At 41.2% G+C, this 19,552-nt stretch overlaps 1 protein-coding gene across 15 annotated transcripts in view; it reads right to left on the reverse strand.

Moving 5' to 3' along the window:
- Positions 1-11,216: 11,216 nt before the first annotated feature.
- CTNND1 (catenin delta 1) overlaps positions 11,217-19,552 on the reverse strand; it is a 47,889-nt gene continuing 39,553 nt past the window's right edge. For 10 of the 15 annotated variants that reach the window (XM_058526830.1, XM_058526825.1, XM_058526828.1 and 7 more), the window contains 5 exons: positions 19,141-19,228; positions 16,252-16,314; positions 14,931-15,034; positions 14,434-14,520; positions 11,217-14,146 (listed from right to left, as the gene is read on the reverse strand). In XM_058526830.1, the coding sequence (XP_058382813.1) occupies positions 14,135-14,146; positions 14,434-14,520; positions 14,931-15,034; positions 16,252-16,314; positions 19,141-19,228 (354 nt within the window). In that variant the 3' untranslated portion in view covers positions 11,217-14,134. The remainder of the gene's footprint in view (positions 14,147-14,433; positions 14,521-14,930; positions 15,035-16,251; positions 16,315-19,140; positions 19,229-19,552) is intronic. The other 5 variants (XM_058526835.1, XM_058526834.1, XM_058526831.1 and 2 more) reach the window with 4 other exon arrangements.

Genomic DNA, 19,552 nt, shown 5'->3' on the forward strand with positions numbered 1-19,552 from the left:
TGCATATAGCAGGAAAAGAACTTCATAACCCAAGCACCACTGCTGCTGCCACCACACCCCCTTCCTAGCCTCATCTCCTGCTGCTATCTATGTGCCCCTGTGCCTCAGCTACCTCAAATGATTAGCTCCCAAATCATCATTTTTTAAAAACTTTCTATTACAGGGAATTCCAAATATACATAAAAGTCAAATAGGATACTATAATGAGCCTCCATATATCCATAACCCAGCTTCAATGATTATCAGCTCACAGCCAATCTTGTTTCATTTATACCCCTATCCACTCTTCCCCCATACTACTTAGAGGCAAATTTCCTCATAACGTTTCAACCATTAAAATTTCAGCACATTGTTCAAATTGACAAGGAATTAATTATAGCCCACAATACCACTGTCACGTCTAAAATGTCAAGTATCCAGTGTTCAAATTTCCAATTGTCTCATAAAATGTCATCTTTATGTCAGGATTCAAATAAGACCCATGCATTGAGATTGGTTGATGTCTTTCTTTTCATCTGTAGGTCTCCTTCCATGTTTTCTCTTCTTGTAATTAATTTATTAAAGAAATTGAGTCATTTGTTTTGTAACTTCCCCTCCCATTTTGCTAATTGCATCCTCATGGTGTAGTTCAACATTTCCCCCATTCTCTGTATTTCCTATAAATACAGATCTAGAGGCTTAGTCAGACTCAGGCTTGATTTTTTCTTTTTTGCAAAACTACTTCATAGGTGATATCTGATTGTCTCTTTTTGTGATGTTAGTAGCTATTGATGCTCAATGCCTAAGATGTATTTATTAAGGATTGCAAAATGGTGATACTGTATTTCATCACTTCATTTACTAGATGAAGTATGAGAAACTTCCCCTCACCTACCATATTCTTTTTACACCTCTGTACTTTTGCACGTTATTCCATCTGACTTGTATGACATGACATCTTCTCCAGTTGGTGGAATCCTAGTTATCCTTTCAAACCAACCCACATATCACCTTTCAGTGAAGTCTTGCCCTCCCTTCCAGCAGAGTTCACCCCTCTTCTAATGCTAGAAAGGTAACATTATAATAATGCTCATCTCATAAATGAGATAAATAAATTTAATGTCTCCATCCCTAGGACTGGAGCTCCTCAAAGACAGGAATGGCCTTTGGCCCCAGCATCTGTATAAAGCAGTTATTGAACAAATATTTGCAGGATGAATGAAATACTAACGGAGTCAGGATTTCACTTTAGTAAAGTCAGTATCACTGAAGTGACATTGTGTAGAATGCAAGTTACAAAGCAACTGGCAATGAGGTAACCATCACTAGAATAAGAGTTACCAGAATTCAAGACACTCTCCAAGAAGTAAAGGTGGAGTCAGAGCTGAGTTACCAAGTGTCCACAGTTGGACATTAACCAAATCAAGAGAGGAGAGCTTGGGGCCTGACTTCTCAAAAGTACAGAGAAGATAGTAAGAATCAGGTTGAGCCAAGTTCCATCCTAGGAATTCCAACAGTAACAAGTCAGAAGCAGGTTGCAGCCTTCAAATGGCTGGCTGGGACTCAAAGCCAACTATATCCCACTTCCCGTCTCTGCACCATCATGCCTGGAGATGGGAGGCAGAGCAACTCCTGTCTTCAAATGAAATCTGAGTAAAAAAACCAAAATACCCCATGGTGTGTTCTGAGGGAAGGGAAGGGCGTGCTGATTAGCATCTCTGCCCAGGGGCACTGAGCAGTAGGAAGCTTATCTCCAAATCCTCTGAGGAGGTGGAGTGAGGAGGTTGATAGGCTGAACCATCTAGAGAGGGGATGTCCACTCATCCTAACCACAGGATCAGGAGCACTGGCTAGAGGTTCCATACTTCCCAGTCTCCTGAGAAAGTGGGCTGCTGGGTTCCATGTTGGCCACAAAACAGTGGCCCTGAAGCAGGAATATGCCAGGGTCTAAATAACATTATGAGAGACTTAAAGTAGTAAATTAGACAATCATGAGGAAAACAATGTAGACTTGTAGGCAGTAGAAAGATATCCATGACATATTTTTATGGGAAAAAACAAATTGTAGAGCAATACGTATAGCATGTATAGATTAATTCCATTAGAAAGAAGTCTATTTTGTATAAGCACTTATAGAAAGATATCTGGAAAGATATGCAACAAATAGTTAACAGTAGTTATCCCTGAGGAGTGACATAAAAGGGAGGAATTTTAATTCTATAATCTGCTGTATTAAATTTTGCAAAAAAAAAAAGAAAAAAACTATATAGGCTTTTGTCATTTAAACCAAGATTTTTTTTTTTTTAATTAATGGATGTGGAGCCGGCCCCGTGGCTTAGTGGTTAAGTGCGTGTGCTCCGCTACTGGTGGCCCGGGCTCGGATCCTGGGCGCACACCGACGCACCGTTTCTCCGGCCATGCTGAGGCCGAGTCTCACATACAGCAACTAGAAGGATGTGCAACTATGACATACACCTATCTACTGAGGCTTTGGGGACAAAAAAGGAGGAGGATTGGCAATAGATGTTAGCTCAGGGCTGATCTTCCTCACAAAAAAATAAAAATAAAAAATAAATTAATGGATGTGACAGTGGGATTAACATGTACACTGCTGAATGCACACGCCCTCTTGCAAGAGGTGGACGCCTGGCGGTGATGGGCTCTGCCAGCAGAGGGCACCCACTCGTTATCTCTTCTATCGCAGGCAGATACCATGTACCCACAAATTCAGCACCTACTATGCTCTGTGCCTGAGGTTTTACTTGTATTATCTCATAGGTGGAGAACTGCTCTGAAAGGACAAGTCTGCAGCCTGCACTGGTCCCATTTGACCCCTGAAAGCATGGGGTGCTATGGCAATAGGTCTGCTGGAATCACAGTGAGCCACAGGGGAAGGGATGTGAATAGAAAGAATAAAAGGCACGTGTGTTCGCAGGTCAGTCCTGCAAATCCTCCAGGACCCCGACCCTGAGAGAGCTGGGAATCTGCTCTGCAGGGAAGACTCACTGACAGGGGCAACCTTGCATGCAGTGGCTTCCTTCTATCAGCCACCGGGTGGAAGATGGCTCTGCCCTATCAGCTATGCTCACCACTCTTAGAGGAACAAACTTCCGAGCAGGGAGACCTAAAACCAGAGATTTGTGATTCTTGATGGGCTGCCAAGTAGTGCAGGTCTGGAGCAACAGCAACTAGAGACACTGGAAGAGGAACGAAGAGGAAAGCAAAGACGGAGAGGGATCAAGGGGCAAGCAAGAGAGCAGTAGGGAGATGAGACAGGTCAGTCAGGCACAAACCTGATAGTAGGAAGAATCTGAGCTACTGCCCATCGTGTCCAACTGACAAAGTGCTCCTTCAGGATACTGAACCTCAGTTTTATACCAGAGGGAAGAAGAATTAAAAAAAGATTGAACCCATGCCCTCTAGGATTTCAGACCCCAGACCCTAGAACAAGATCGAAACAAACACTATAGGATAGGAAGATCAGAGAAAAACAAACATATCATCCAAAGATGAATCAGATCAAAGCAAACCCTACTCTGCTGCTAGTTACTTCTCTTTGCACTGGGAAGCCATGCAGGAGTCTTTAAAAAGAAAAAAAAAGTGCTCCTAAGCCAGACAGTTCTCTGACATCACCAGCATTCTCCCCTAGTCCATTCAGTCCTCTTTTTCAGGATCTCGTTTCCCTTCTTAAATATTGATGTACCATCAGGGTTCAAATCTAAACCCTCTGCTCTTCTCACACTGACACTCCTTGGCCAGCTCAGATAGTTCCATAGCTTGAAGTACAACCTATAGGTTGATAGTTAATAATACTGTATTGCAGGGGCAGGCCCAGTGGTTAAGTTTGCGTGCTCCACTTCAGCGACCCAAGGTTCGCAGGTTCGGACCCTGGGCGCGGACCAACGGACCGCTTGTCAAGCCGTGCTGCGGCGGCGACATGTATAAAGTAGAGGAAGATGGGCATAGATGTTAGCCCAGGGCTGATCTTCCTCAGCAAAAAGAGGATTGGCAACGGATGTTAGCTCAGGGCTAGTCTTCCTCACATACAAAAAAATAATAATATTGTATTGCATATTTGAAAGTTGCTGAGAGCAGATCTTTGATCTTTTTTTTTTTTTTTGGTGAGGAAGATTTGCTTTGTGCTAGCATCTGTTGCCAATCTTCCTTTTTTTTCTTTGCTTGAGGAAGATTAGCCCTGAGCTAACATCTGTGCCAATCTTCCTCTATTTTCTATGTGAGTCACCACCACAGCATGGCTTGACAAGCGGTGTAGGTCCGTGCCCAAGATCTGAACCCACAAACCTGGGCCACCAAAGCACAGTGCGCTGGATTTAACCACACGCCTTGGGGCCAGCCCCAAGAGTAGGTCTTAAATGTTCTCATCACAAGAAAAAAAAAATTGTGCAGCTATGCATGGTGACACGTTACCTAGACTTATCGTGATGATTTCACAACGTATACAAATACCAAATCATTATGTTGTACACCTGAAACTAATGTTATATGTCAATGACACCTCAATTTAATAAAAAAATACAAAAAGAAACCCCACAAGATTAAAAATCAAACAAATCTGGGCCGGCCCTGTGGCTTAGTGGTTAAATGCACACGCTCCGCTACTGGCGGCCCGGGTTCAGATCCCAGGGGCGCACCGACGCACCACTTCTCCAGCCATGCTGAGGCCACGTCCCACATACAGCAACTAGAAGGATGTGCAGCTATGACATACAACTATCTACTGGGGCTTTGGGGAAAAAAAGGAGGAGGATTGGCAATAGATGTTAGCTCAGAGCCGGTCTTCCTCAGCAAAAAGAGGAGGATTAGCATGGAAAAAAATATATATATAAAAAAATAATATAAAAAAATAAATAAAAATCAAACAAATCTAGTTGAAGTCTGACCTTTGCCACTGAGTGTAACCTAAGGCAGTTTACTTAACTGCTCTAAGATTTCATTTCTTCATCTGTAAGGTGGGGATAATTATAGAGTTATTGTAAATATTAAACAGGAATAATACATGTGAAGCCTTTAAAGCTTTGCCCCAAAATATTTGCTGTTATTATATATGTTCACATCATTCCCCTCCTTATAGGGTTGATGTGAAGATTAAATGTCAATATATTCAAGGTACTTAATGTCTTACAGAGGGTAAGCAGTAAATATGAGCTATTACCATCATTACTGAATAGACCTAAAATTGATAAACTTTTGTCTCTACACTATGACCTAGTCTAAGCCCCCATCATGTCTTGCCTAGATTTTTGCAGCTTCCTCTAACCGGTCATCTTGTTTTTCCCCCTCCATACTATTCTGTATAGCTAGTGATCTGGTCTCTTCACTGCTTAAAACTCTGCCCTCAGGGTAAAGCAGTTTACCACTAGTTCCTTGAGGACAAGGGTCTGTGCTCACTACATTTCTACCGCTAGTTTGGGGCCCAGCATATCACAAGGTACTTAGTAAATATATGTAGCTCTTTATTCTTTTTTCATTCAATTAAACCCCTTTCTATCTCTCATGGGCTCTGCATGAAGAGTACTACTTTCTCTCTCAAGGTTTCAGACATACAGAAAAACCTTGGTATCTCGCGAGAAGTCTTTTCCAAACCTGATTCAGGGAAGTCTATGCGCTGTCACAGGCACTACCAGCCTTAAGGGACATGTCCTTCTGGACCTGCCACAAAGTAGTCTCTAAGCTCTTAACATTAATTCCTGCAAAGTTCATTCCTAAATGCCCTAACATTTAAGCACCTAGAACAGGGCCTGGCCAAAGAGGCATAAGTACCCGCAGAGTGACTAGTGCTACCTTCTCCTAATCCAGGGCTAGACATGTATGCCACTCACTATTGTTATTTTGGGTTGCCCTTGAAATCATCCCTGAAATAGTTGGATACAATAACTGAGCAGAGTAATCATATAGCTAAACATAAATTATATATACATATATATAAGAGAAGTACCCAATGATTGATACAATATTCTTACTATGTGCCAGACACTGTTCTAAGTACAAATACATTCATTACCTCATTTAATCTTCATAATAACCCTATATGTAGGTATTATTATTCCCATGCTACATATGATGAAAGGCATCAGAAGCTTAAGAAATTCACCCAAGATTTCACAGCTAAGTAGCAGAATTAAGGACTTGAACTCAGGCAGTCTTGTTCCAGAGCCTGAGTTTAACGCTGAGTTCTTTTATATATAGTACCTTCCTGAATCATCTCAAACACCTATGAGCTAGGCACTAACCCCAACAAAGAGAGAAGAAATAAGGGATTAAAGCAACAGGCACTTGAATAAGACATTAGATAGCACATCTTGGTCTCATATAAAATCTATGCCTTGCATCGCAAGTACTTGTGCTTTAAGCGGATCATAAAAGAGAAAGAAATGTCTATTGCAAATGTGTGTCATGGAGATGTATCACCAACAATTCAAAATTTGAGTCAACATCCCTGAGAAAGTCCCTTAGAGCCCAAGAAACAATCCATGACCCACAGATGAGCTTGAACAGCCCAATGCTCCCCTCCCCGTCCTTGACCTCTTCTACTCTAAAGCCAGCAGTCCCTACAAAAAGGTCCATCTCCTTCATATCAAAGGGCAGCCTCCAGCCTTAGCCCAGCCCTTCTCTGGGTCAAGCCCTATTAGGATATGGTGACACTACTCAGACAAATAAGACTTTGTACTCAAGGAGTCGGCAATTTAGTCAGCAAGATATGAAATCCTTGGATTCCGTCTTGACACGAGTCAGGCTGACCAACTCACATATCAGCCAGCAAATAATTATTTAAATTTTAACTTTGCTTTAATGGAAATTGTCTTGGACCTGTTCTCTTTGCCCCCTACTTACACTTCATTCTCTGCTTTTCCTGCACACATCTACTTCACTTGCCACGTAATATGCCCCAGTCCTGTGATAGAGAGGTAGGCTCTTCACCACCTCCTGTAACTGGTGCCCTGGGAGCTCAGCTTGTTCTATCAGAGGTAGCACCAGTTCTAACAACCCTCACCCTCCTCTTGCCTTCTTCCCTTTCTGTTTGCAAGTTTTATGTTCTTTTAGTGGTTATTCTAGCTAATACATATATTTAGTTTCACAAACTCCTAAGTTAATATCTTTACTTTCCTCCTGAATATAAGAACACGAAAGTCAGTGTTCTAATCATCCCAATTTATATGCTATTGTTGGCCAGTATTTTAATTCTAGTCCATATTTCCCTCCCACAAATCACATATTGCTTATACACACATACAGTTAATGCTTGCTTACTTTTACCAACATTATTTACCAGTATCCTTGTTCAGTGTTCCTTCTTGCATCTGACTTGCCATTAGAGATCATTTTCCTTCTGCCTCAAGGGCATCCTCTAGAATAACCTTTGTTGAGTAGCAAACTCTGCTTTTGTCTGAAAACATTTTTAGTTAGCCCTCTTTCTTAAAAAAAGTTTCACTAAGTGTCAATTTCCATGATAATTCTTTTGTTCTTAACAAGATGAAGGGTAAGAATTTCACTGTTTGCTAGCTTTCCTTGTTGATGGTGAGAAGCCACACATCAGGGCTATTTTCTATAGGTAGTTTGTATTTTCTCTAGTTGTTCAAGATCTTAACTTTTCTGCACTTCACCTTGACATTTCTAGATGAGTTGCTTTTTATCTTGCTTGAACTCACTGGGATTCCTAAATCTGAGGCTTGGTGCCTTTTACCAAATCTGAAAATTTATCAGCCATTATCTCTTTGGATATTGCCTCTTCCTATTATCTCCTCCTGGAGCTCCAGATAACATACATTAGATCTTCTCATTCTATTGTCCTCTACTGTCCATATTTCAACTTCTTTGCTATTTTCCATTCTTCCTTCTCCTTCTCTTTCTTCTTTGGAAAGCATTCTGGATAATTTCTTGAGAACTATCTTCCAATTCACTAGTAGCCCTTCAATTTCTCAAGTCTATCTAATCTAAGTTTTTATTTCAAATTTTTATTTTTCATTTCTAATTGAAAGTCTTTTTTCTTCAAATCTGCTGGGTTGTTTTTTGTCATCTTACTTTCAAACTTGTTTCAGTTCATTAACCAAAATGTTATTTCACCACAGTCTGTGTGACAAGGCCAACATCTGAAGTATTTTCAGAATCAGCTTCTGTGTCTTTTTGTCCCCTTTTCAATTGTGGTGCCTTATTTCTTTGTGCATCTTATAATTTTTGAGCAGGGCTGCTCATTTGCCTTGGAAGCATATCTGTGGGAATTGTTTTGAGGCCTTAGAGGGACTGCATTTGCTTCTGGAAATCATCCTGAGGCATGACCAAGTACCACTTTAAATTCCCCAGTTAAGATTTTTTGGACCACATGGATAGCATAAATTTGGACTGAAAACCCACAGAGGGCCATCTTGTGGTTATGAAGTCTCAGGGAAGATACTGTATATATTTTTCCTTCCATCTAGCACCAAGATTAAGACAAATAAGTTCTTTGCTGCCCCTTTCTATAGATTGTATTTCTTGTTTATCTTTACACTGAGGGTATCCCAGCTTTACCTGGAGTTACCTGCTAGATTCCTCATTTCCTGTTTCCTATACCTTGTGCAGTCACTGAAGTAGATGCTTCAAGTCTGCTGACTTTGGCAAAAACTCAGTAAAAGCTAGCTTTAGCAGTTGTTTACTTCCTAGGATTCCAGTTTTCACTTCATTTTGAATATCTGTAGATTCCTTACTTTGTGCTTGTTCAGCAATGTGTTTGCAACTATTCTTTTATAAATACATTTTACCCTGCCATCTTGTTTCTGCTGAAATGACTTTTCAGAGTATCTAATCCACCACAATGCCAAAAACAGAAGCCTGAATTAGTTCCAACTGTACACACTACTCTCCCTCCACCCTGGATTCTGACAATAGAGTGGGTTGTAAAAAGGCCCAGAGTCCAAAGTCTGCAAAGACCAATGCCAACCCTGCCTTAAAGGTGAAGGAAAAAAGGATTAAGGTTAAGACAAGAGCAGAGTTTGTGCCTGGCACAGAGTCACCACCGATATCCCCTATTTCTTTTTCTTTTCCTCAGGCATTCAGACTATTTGTCCATTAGCACTACAAATATCTGGGGAAAGACAGCAAGAGAGTAATCTCTTCTGTATCCACAATAAAAGTGGAATAACCTGTCCTTTTCAACAATAGAGATGTATATGGAGAGAAGGGTAGCACTTTTTCTTCAGCTAAAAATAAACCAAAAAAGCTAGTTGTCACGTGCTTACAATAATGCTTATGGCTCCTACAGTTATACTCACGAGTGTGAAGCTCCTAACTCAACCCATCCGTAGATAGCTACCCTGGTCATGTGATACAACATAAAAGGAGAAACACAGAAAGTCAGGATATAACAATGCAGACAGACCAAAATGATTGTTCTCATTGGCGCTTTCCCTACCTCACTTCCTCCAGCTTTCTCTCCAGCCACGTCTGCCCCTAAATTCTGGGTGGATCAGCTGAAGAAGTAATGCTTTAAGTGACACACTGAGACAACAGGAAAGTCAAGAGGTCATTAGGTTATATGAAAAAGAAATTAGCTCCCACAATGTCTTTTCTTATTTTTTTGTGCTTTCTTGTGGTAGGCTGTCTCTTAGGAGTGATTTAAGTTTCCAAACACACCACCTTGGCTTTGGCCAATGGGGCCACTTGCTCCCCAGTTGAGGTACCCTTTGTAGCCAGAAGTGACACTTCAGTCAAAATCAGCAACTCCAGGGGATTTTCTATGCCCTAGAAGGCCCCATATCAGGGGGCTAGCTTCAGCTCTCAGCAGCCTGGGCATTACCTACTTGACATGATTTTCAAGATAAGAAGTTTCTTCTACCCACATCGGCCTATCACTACTACCTCAAATTCTACAGTAAGCAATTCATTCCTTTGAGATAAACATTGTTTCCTCTATGAATTCTCCCTTACTGTGGTTATTACCACACCCACCATGAGACCAGTATTACTGCCAGTGGAGTAGGAGCCAGTCATCCTGGATTCCAGTTTGAGGCTGGAACCTCAAGCAAGTCACTAGATCAGTATATCAAGTTGCAAGAACTGACCACAGGCATTAGAATAACCTAGGTGACTTATCAAGATTTCAGATTCCGGAGTCCCATCTACTGAATCATTTTTTCGAAATGGAACATGGGAATCTGCATTTTTATCAAGTTTCCCAGGTAATTCTTATGTACTTGCTCAGATCTATAAAGCTAGGTCTAGTTGGTATATAACTCTATCTATGAAAATACCAAGACGAACCTTTACTATCCTATACTTCAGATATAAAGATAGACAAAATGAGAAATAATTATCTAGAAAGGCTGGTCCCTAGTTCTTCCCGGGTGAGATGCTTCCAGTTTGTAACAAAGTGCATTAGTTCAGCACGAAAAAACAAGTAGCTAAGTGAGGTCATAGCTTTGAGCTGTCAAAAAGTATGTCACAGCAAGACTCATTATAGCTAGCTATTTCACAAACATGTTCACAAAAGAGCCTCATCGAGACAGAAGAGTGGTTGAGCATAACCTATAACCACTTCCAGAAAAACAACCCAGGCTCTAAAGGATCAGAAGTACATGGGCAAGTCTTGACAAAATCCGCAAGGATTCCTAAAGTTGTTGTTAAGTAAGACATAACAAGAGGCTTCAAAAGCATTACTAAATCAGTGTCAAGAAACTTGAGAGATATAGGGGCTTTACAGATCATTCTGTTGATCGCCTTATTTTAGGTAAGGGCAGAGAGGAGAAACGTTTTTAAAAGATCACAGATCTTAGCTACACAGGATTCTCATGGATTGCAATCTATATGAGAAAGGGCCACATGTTTCCTTCTCTAATCTAAACCTAACATCCATAACAATGCCTAGCATATAGAAGATGCTCAGTAAATATTTACTGAATGAGACAAAACAAATGGACCAATCCAGAGAGACGGGAGAAGAGTAAGGTTTGTATATAGTTCAATGCCAGTGGATAATAAAGAACATAACAGAAACAAAGGCTATTCACGAGCAGCCAGGTTTATCTCCGTTGATAAAAAACCATCTCAAGTGAGGCTACCAAACCTCTTTGGAAAGCAAACACTAATAGCTTTTTGGCTCTGTGCTTCATCAACCTTCTAGTCTAAAACTACAATTGTCAGGCACAAATCAAGTTACCATGCTTAGATTTCCTGGTCTCACTAGCCCGAGAGAGTTTTCATACCCAAGACCTAATTCAACAAAATTGAGACATGACATCATCATCTGAAGCAGCTATATATGTTTAATCTAAAGAACGGGCATACAAAAAGCATTTTACATAAATTCTCGAGTCTTTTAATTATATAACAGGAAATATGGGCCCCAGAAAAATAAGTCTCTTTCCACAGGTCTTAATCCTTGGCCTCTGCAGTAAAGACAATCCCTGGTAATCCAACAAGTATTTGCTACCCACCCAAGTATTATTTGGTAGGACACCAAAGGGAGCTATAGGCCTGTCCCTTGTCTTCTTATTAAAGGACTGCAGATAGCCTGAGAAGCAACATTATGGCCCACTGTTCAGTACTTATATACATGAGCCTTTTAATTCTACATTTTCATATTTATTAGGACGGCAGTTGGAGTTGGTACATTCTAATCTTCTACCCATAAATGTTACATTCAAGAGGGCCATGTATTGCAATGGGCTTTATTCAGTGTTAGTTTTGTCCAATGTTGCACAAGAATTTCAGTGACTAAGGAAGTCATTAATTCTTTATACTTCAGTTTCCTATCTCTAAGTTAGTGATCAACTTCCCATGCTCTACTTGGCCACATTTAATTTTTAAGAATCTTCAAAGGAAAAACGTTCCATATATAATTAAAAGGAATGTCGCTTGATAAGAGTTGGGACTGAGCTCAAAATAAATCCATCCTGGTATAACCCTCTTCTTGGGTGCTCTGCAGAGAAAAAGGACACTGATACATAAGGAAGTAACCAAGATGAAAGGAGAGAAGAGATATAGCTTGAAGTGAAGAAATGACACAGAACCCCCACATACACACTTTAAAAACTTTATTTATATAAAAAACTCATTTGTTTTTAAAAGCATTAACAAGAGAGAAAGAAAAACAGAAAAGGTATGGAGCAGAAGACATGCCCCTTAGTAGTGTTCGGTGGGAAGGTGGGATTTTTGGTTCTCTGGAATTGAATGTTTAGTGTTTTTATAGACAAAAAAGAAAAAACAAAATAGTTAAAGGTCCCCCAAAGCTCACGACTGTTCTATTACCCACACCCCACCGAGAAAAAGAGCACCAGGAAAAGAGCAGAAGAGGACAAGAGAAACCAAGAGTGGAGCCAGGTCCGGATGGGGCAATTCCCCTGTGCAGTATGCTCTTAGGGTCACAGGAAAAGGCTCCTTTTTGCCAGAAAAGGAGTGGGAAGAAATGGGAGGGGGGAAAGGGTAAATAAGGGATTTTAATGCATAGGAGAAGGGGAACGGGAAGGGGGTTGGTGGATTGTGCACTTTTCTCCTACCCCATAGCCTCAATATATAAGGGAAGGGGGAGAGAGGAGAAGGATAAAGATTTCCAGTTGCACTGAATAGAGCTTTAGATTAAGGGGAGGAGTAAAAGGCAAATAAAGAAAAAGGTTTAAAAAAAAAAAAAAATCAACCAGCACAGCAGCTGATTCCTCTAGCCCAACCTGCTACTATACATTAAACTGAAAGGAGGAGGTTCGGGGTGGGGGGGACACGACTTCCCTATAACCCCTTCAGAGATGATGGTAAATTCTGGGCAACTGAGGGGTAAGAGTCGTACCTCCTCCCACCAACCTCATTTTGAGATTCATCAGAACAGGATTTTTGCAAAATCCCAACCATATAATGTTGAGCAAAAGCTTGTGATGGCTGAAATTAGAGGCTACACCAATTCCCAGTGGAGAATCTGAGGTTCTCTAGGTCACCTCTTCTCTTCTTTCTGCTTATTTAGGGCCAATAGTGGGTAAGAAAGCAACAAAATATAATTTGCAAAATCATGAAAAATGAGACTGCAGAGGCAAAGAAAGGCACATGGAAGGGAAGGAGGAGATGCACCCCAGGCCAAAGGCACAAAGAAGAGGCAAAGCCAGGGGCAATCTCACCTTTTAAAGGGTAAAGGGGGCAGGAGTATGTACATCAAGTCCTTTAGTTAGCCACCCAGTCAAGGGAGGAGGCAGGGGAGGATAGGGCTCCAAGGGTAGAAAAAGGAGAAATAAGGGTGGGGGAAGCCAGCTTTGAAGCTTCCTGCCAGTTTCAGACTAAGTGATTCTTGTACATTCCTATTAGCTCCTCTTAGTAAGTTTTTCTCCTCCCCATAAGACATCTTTCTGCTCCTTCTCACCCAAAAAGTCTTCCTTGACACAGTCTCCTCTTTCTATAGCCTCTTGGAAATGGCCAGGCCAAGTCAGCAGACATTATCACAGGATGGGAGAGGAGGGTTAAGGACAGCCTCAGTAAGGGGCAGTGACAGCAGCCCAGGGTTGACATGAGGCTTGGAGAAGAGATGGAGTCTGTAGATCCTTGATGGTCCCTGCCCTGGAGATGAGGAGAGCAAGGTTTCTTAATCTCAGTTCTAGGAGACCTTCACTTACTTAAGAGCCCTTGCCAGATGGAATGTGCCAAGGTTGCCGGCCTTCTTTGCTTCAAAAATAGTCATTAGGAATAAGGGAAGAGCTTGCACTTCCCATTCTCCAAAAACATAAAAAATCCCTTCCCCACCAGGAAAAAAAAAATCTTGATTAAGAATCATCGGTTTATGCATTGCTGGACACTGCATATATAGCACGTAACTTCCAATTCTTCCCACAGCTTCCAGTGAAGATTCCCACTCTCTCCCCTCCTTCCACACAAGGCCAAGAGTTCCAGGGAGAGCTGGCAAAAAAGAGCTAATCTGCAGCAGTTTCTCAAGATATGCATATAACTGAGTCAAGGCTTCTTAGGAGCAATTGGAGGGGATTTGTAGAGGGGAGGAGGGACAACTAAGCTTCACTGGAAAAAGTTAGGAGTTGATGGAAAGAAGGCAGCCACTTAGGGCTATAAGGGCAGGAGGCAGCCTGGCAGTTGGCACAATAGTCCAGCGAAGAAAGGGAAAAATCAGTCCATTTCACCACCAAAAAATAAAAGTACATATATTATAAGCCCAGATGTAGCGGAGATAGTGGTGCTAAATCTTCTGCTGTAGGGAAAAAAGAGAAAGAGATGTTAATAGGGTTGGGAATAAAGAGATTCAAAAGATAGCTGAGCAAATCTGGAGGGAGGAAAGTAGCACATAATGGAGAATCAGATCACCAGTGGTGTGTCCCAGCCTCTTAAAGAGGTAACAATCACAGATGCAGCACCCCCAAGCCCCAATTGGCTGAGACTAGTGTCTCGGGCCTGATCAGATTAGCATGATTGGCAAACTGCTGGCACACAGGGGCCTGCTTCCTCGAGGATGATCTTGGGGGTGGCTGGAGGACATACCATGGGGGGGTAAGACACTTGGTCCCCCTCATCATCCAAAACCAACATATCCAACTCTTCCTCCAGAGATTCCTGCCCCTCGTCCTGCTGTGAACACATGCAATTTGTTAGTATGAGAGTAAGTAAATAGTAACCACTTGAGTGTGTGCCAGATCTAGGGAAAACCCCAAAACTTGTAAACTCAAACAAAACAAGATAGTAGTAAGTGAAGGGCAAGACATTCAAGAAAAGGCAGGGACAGGAAGATAGTGATGTGAGAATAGATCAGTTGGCGTTAGTCATATAAGCAACACGTTTATAGCCTTCCTTCCCCCATCTTGACCACCACAGAATGGCTCAAGAAATCCCGTCAGTCAGAACTCCCACTTTTTCCCCAAAAACTCCTACCAGAAAAGGATGCTGTCTTTCACTAGGTACTTTTCTCCTATTTCACAAAACATGCAGGCTTCAAAACAGAACTAGTCTTAGAAGGATAACAGTACATAAAGAAAATTTACCATCAGGGGTGTTCCCTTCAATGGCTCCATTTCACCTAGATCTCCGGATCGATCCAGTGTTCTGCTGTGGTCCCCTCTCTCATTCAGTGTGGAATAGTTGTTATCTAGTGAAAAAAGTACACAGAAACATGATATTCCTCTCTAGTGTACTATATATATATTAGTGTACCATATATATTAGTGCACAATACATATTAAGCAGTTAAGTGTGAGTTAGGCACCTCTGCTGGGAACTGAGCTTTGCCAAATGCTCCAGAAAGGCATTAAGGTCTGTTGGTCCCCGACTGAAAAAGAACTTGAATCTAATCAGGAAGCCAATACATACGAAATACACAGAGTATGACATATAATAATAAAGCTAAACTGAAGAGATCTGTCTATAAAGATTATTGGAATTAAGAGGAGAGAATGAGGTGTGCTGCAATAGTTAGGAAGGACCTAACAAATGAGATAAGACTTCAGTTAAGCATTTGGGGATGAAAAGAATTTAGAAAGCAAATGGCTGGGGGCCGGCCCTGTGGCTTAGCGGTTAAGAGCGTGCGCTCCGCTACTGGCGGCATGGGTTCAGATCTCAGGCGCGCACCAACGCACCGCTTGTCCAGCCATGCTGAGGTGGCATCCTACGTACAGCAACTAGAAGGATGTGCAACTATGACATACAACTATCTACTGGGGCTTTGGGGAGAAAAAGGGGAAAAAAAAAAAAAAGACAGCAAATGGCAAGGATGTTCCAATAGACGGTATTATGTGAGCCCAGCTGTTTCAGGTGGGTGGAAACAGAGTACATGGAGAGAAGATAGAGAGGAAGCCTGGGATCAGACTTTGAAAGCAACAATTTAGGGACACAAACCTGATTCTGTAGTAATGGGGAAAGCATATGAAGATTTTTATTTTTGGGCCAGCCCCGTGGCTTAGCGGTTAAGTGCGCGCGGTCCACTGCTGGCGGCCCAGGTTCGGATCCTGGGCGCGCACCGACGCACCGCTTCTTCAGCCATGCTGAGGCCGCTCCCACATACAGCAACTAGAAGGCTGTGCAACTATGACATACAACTATCTACTGGGGCTTTGGGGGAAAAAAATAAATAAATAAATAAGTTTTTTTTTTTTTTTTTTAAACCTTTGAGCATATGGGAATGAGGAAAAAAGTAAATGGATCAAGTTTTCCTAAATTTCCTCACATCCTTCCAAACGGAAATGTCCAGCCAATGCTCTTCCAGGATGGTAAATGGTGAGGGTGCTAGAAAGAATTGCAGAGCCAGACAGTTGTCCTTGTCCCAGTGAAACAGTACTCCATATCCTTAGGCAGGAATTAATCACCTACCTAACAATTTTGTGTTTGATCCCATATTGCTCATCTGAATTTCTTCCCGATCAGGTTTCTTATCTATATGGAGTCAGAAAGTTATCCAGGTCAAAAACCAACTCTTCAAAATCTATACTCATCATAAAAATTGCTCTCTAGTCTGTCCTCCCTCCCTCCCTCCCATCAAATTATTACTGAACACCCACTATGTGCCAGGCAGTAGACAAAGCTCTCGTGGGACTCTCCTACAACTCATAACATAAGAAATTCTAAGAGAGCAGTTTTCAAATATTTGGTCTCAAGGTCCCTTTACAGTCTTAAAAGTTATGAGGATGCAAAGAGCTTTCATTGGTGTGGGTTATATGTATTAATATCTACTGTACTGAGAAATTCTAAATATTTATTTCACTAAAAATAAACTTACTCCATGTTAACATAAATAACACTTTTAATTTTAAAAAAGGCATTGTTTTACGTTTTTGTACGTCTTTGAAGTTTGGCTTAATAGAAGATAGCTGGATTCTCATATCTGCTTCTGCATTCAATCTGTTGTGATGTTATTTTGGTTGAAGCGTATGAAGAAAATCCAGCCTCACACAGATAAGAAGTTAGAAGAGGGAGGAGAATTTTAATAGTCTTTTCAGATAATTGTGGATATTCTTTGATAGTATACTAATACTCAACACGTAGAGTTTCTTTAAGGTTAGCAGCAATATGGAATCTGAATCCAAACTAATGACATCTTCATATGCTGTTAAATTAAAATCCATTGATCTGTCTTGCACTTTGAATGGATCAATTCCCTGTGCATGATTTTAGAACATCATGCATTAGTCACTTGGAAAATACTGGTTCATAGAGTTATGCAAGTCTTCTAAACGTTAACACATTTCACTATACAATATCAAAAAAATCACATTCATTAATATCACCACTGATTCATTGAAAAAGTCCTTTAAGCATTGAGATGTTACCAGGCTTACAGTGGTAGATACGAAATTATAATTTTCACTTGAAACTTCAGTACTGTCAGTTATTTTTCCTCAAAGTGACAAGCTCGCTGTACCGATTTTCAAGAAAATGTCTGCCAAATACCCAAGTCTGAATAACCAGTTTGTCTGTCATTTTTTTCAAGTAAAAATGGTATTCCATAAAAAGTGGCTAGTCCAACTAGTAACTCAATAGCACAACTGCTTTTCTTCAAGACAACCATCACGCTTTGGCATGCAGCAGAGTACTTGATGAGTACCTCCTATTTCACCATCACAGAGTATTAAAAAGATGTGTACTCAAGGGTAGAAACAGTAAAATAATTTTTACAGTTCCATCAAGTACATTCTTAAGAAATTTGCTCCTTTTTTAAACTGTGAGTACACAGCAATAAAGACTACAATGAATAAGGACCAGCTGGCTGGTGGTGTGGTTAAGTTCACGCACTCCACTTCGGCAGCCCAGGGTTCACAGGTTCGGATCCCAGGTACAGACCTACGCATCGCTCATTAAGCCATGCTGTGGTGGCATCCCATATACAAAACAGAGGAAGATGGGCACAGATGTTAGCTCAGGGCTAATCTTCCTCAGCAAAAAAAAAAAAAAAAAAGACTATGACAACTAGTTTGGTTTGGTGTCATTGCCCTGGTTTATGCTCAGCCTCCAGCAATAAGCACCAACTGCTGTTTCTGCACCATCAGCACAATGTCAACAGACATGGGGACCCTCAGACCACATTTCAAGAACCCTGACTGAGGCAAAAACCAAGTGTCATTAAGATAACAAGGGTTACAATACACACAAGTGAAAAAGAAGACATTTTACAAAATAAAATATATAATTCATCTTTTGGGGAAAAATGTTTGCTCACATGGCAAAAGCGTTTGAAAGATATAACTGAAAATAGCAGTGGTTATCTCTAGGTAAGAGAATAAGTGATTTTTTATTGTTGTTATTTTCCTGGTTGTTTCAACAGTAAACATCCATGTATTATTTGGTATTATGTGGAAATTTAAAAGGAAAAAAACAATCATTTTGCAGTAATATACATATATCAAATCACTATGTTGTACACCTTAAATTTATACAATGCCATATATATCTCAAATAGAGAAAATAAAGAGACTAGGGTTCACTTTCTAGTCATTTTAAGTCCACAAGCAAAGACAGGGAACCACACCTGGCTAACTGCCTGTTTCGTTTTATTTTCTTTTTTCTTTTTTTTTGTGAGGAAGATCAGCTCTGAGCTAACATCCATCACCAATCCTCCTCTTTTTTGCTGAGGAAGATTGGCCCTGGGCTAACATCTATGCCCATCTTCCTCTACTTTATATGGGACGCTACCACAGCATGGCTTGACAAGCGGTGCATCAGTGCAAGCCCAGGATCCGAACCTGCGAACCCTGGGCCGCCAAAGCGGAGTGCACACACTTAACCACTATGCCACCCGGCCAGCCCCTTGTTTTATTTTCTAATGCTCAGGACTAGCAGCTGCTGTGTTACAATCCTGAGGGAAAGTACTATCCCCCTCAACCAAAAGACTAGCTCATTTACAAATAAATATATATCTTATTTCTTAGATAGTAAGCACACTGAAGAATGGTAGATGTGGGGCAGGCCCAGTGGCGCAAGCAGTTAAATGCCTGTGCTCCGCTGCGGCGTCCCGGGGTTCGCTGGTTCGGATCCCAGGCACGCATCGACGCACCGCCTGTCACACCATGCTGTGGCAGCGTCCCATATAAAGTGGAGGAAGATGGGCATGGATGTTAGCCCAGGGCCAGTCTTCCTCAGCAAAAAGAGGAGGATTGGCAGATGTTAGCTCAGGGCCGATCTTCCTCACAAAAAAAAAAGAAGAAGAAGAAGAAGAATAGTAGATGTGGAATAAAAGCAGAGGGGTATGTCCCCTGGATACTATACCTGATTTCTGGTTCCGGTCAATGAGAGGGAGTGTGCTATCATCATATGAATGACTGCTCTGGCTTCTAGAAGCATTGTTTAGATTCACCTGGAGGCAAACAGAATGCAATACTGTCATAGAGCACTGAATTCACCCATATCTTATCCCTCATGGGGACAGATCTTTAGGTCCCTATTCCCAAATACAACTCTCACCAAAAGGGTTAAATAAATACCTACATAGTGAACCAAACTAGGATATTATGGCTTCTATTTGTGTTCCTGAATAGATTACAAAGGTACCAAACACTGATACTATCAGAAATCTCAGAAAACGGCTAACTCCTTCAAAGGGCTAAGGCAGAGTTGGGGAAAAGTCAAAAAGGCCATCATCCTCCATCGCCACCAGCACTTATAGTATGCTATTAGACAG

The sequence above is a fragment of the Diceros bicornis genome, chromosome 31 (genome assembly GCF_020826845.1).
Source record: "Diceros bicornis minor isolate mBicDic1 chromosome 31, mDicBic1.mat.cur, whole genome shotgun sequence".
In the NCBI taxonomy this organism is placed as follows: Eukaryota; Metazoa; Chordata; class Mammalia; order Perissodactyla; family Rhinocerotidae; genus Diceros; species Diceros bicornis.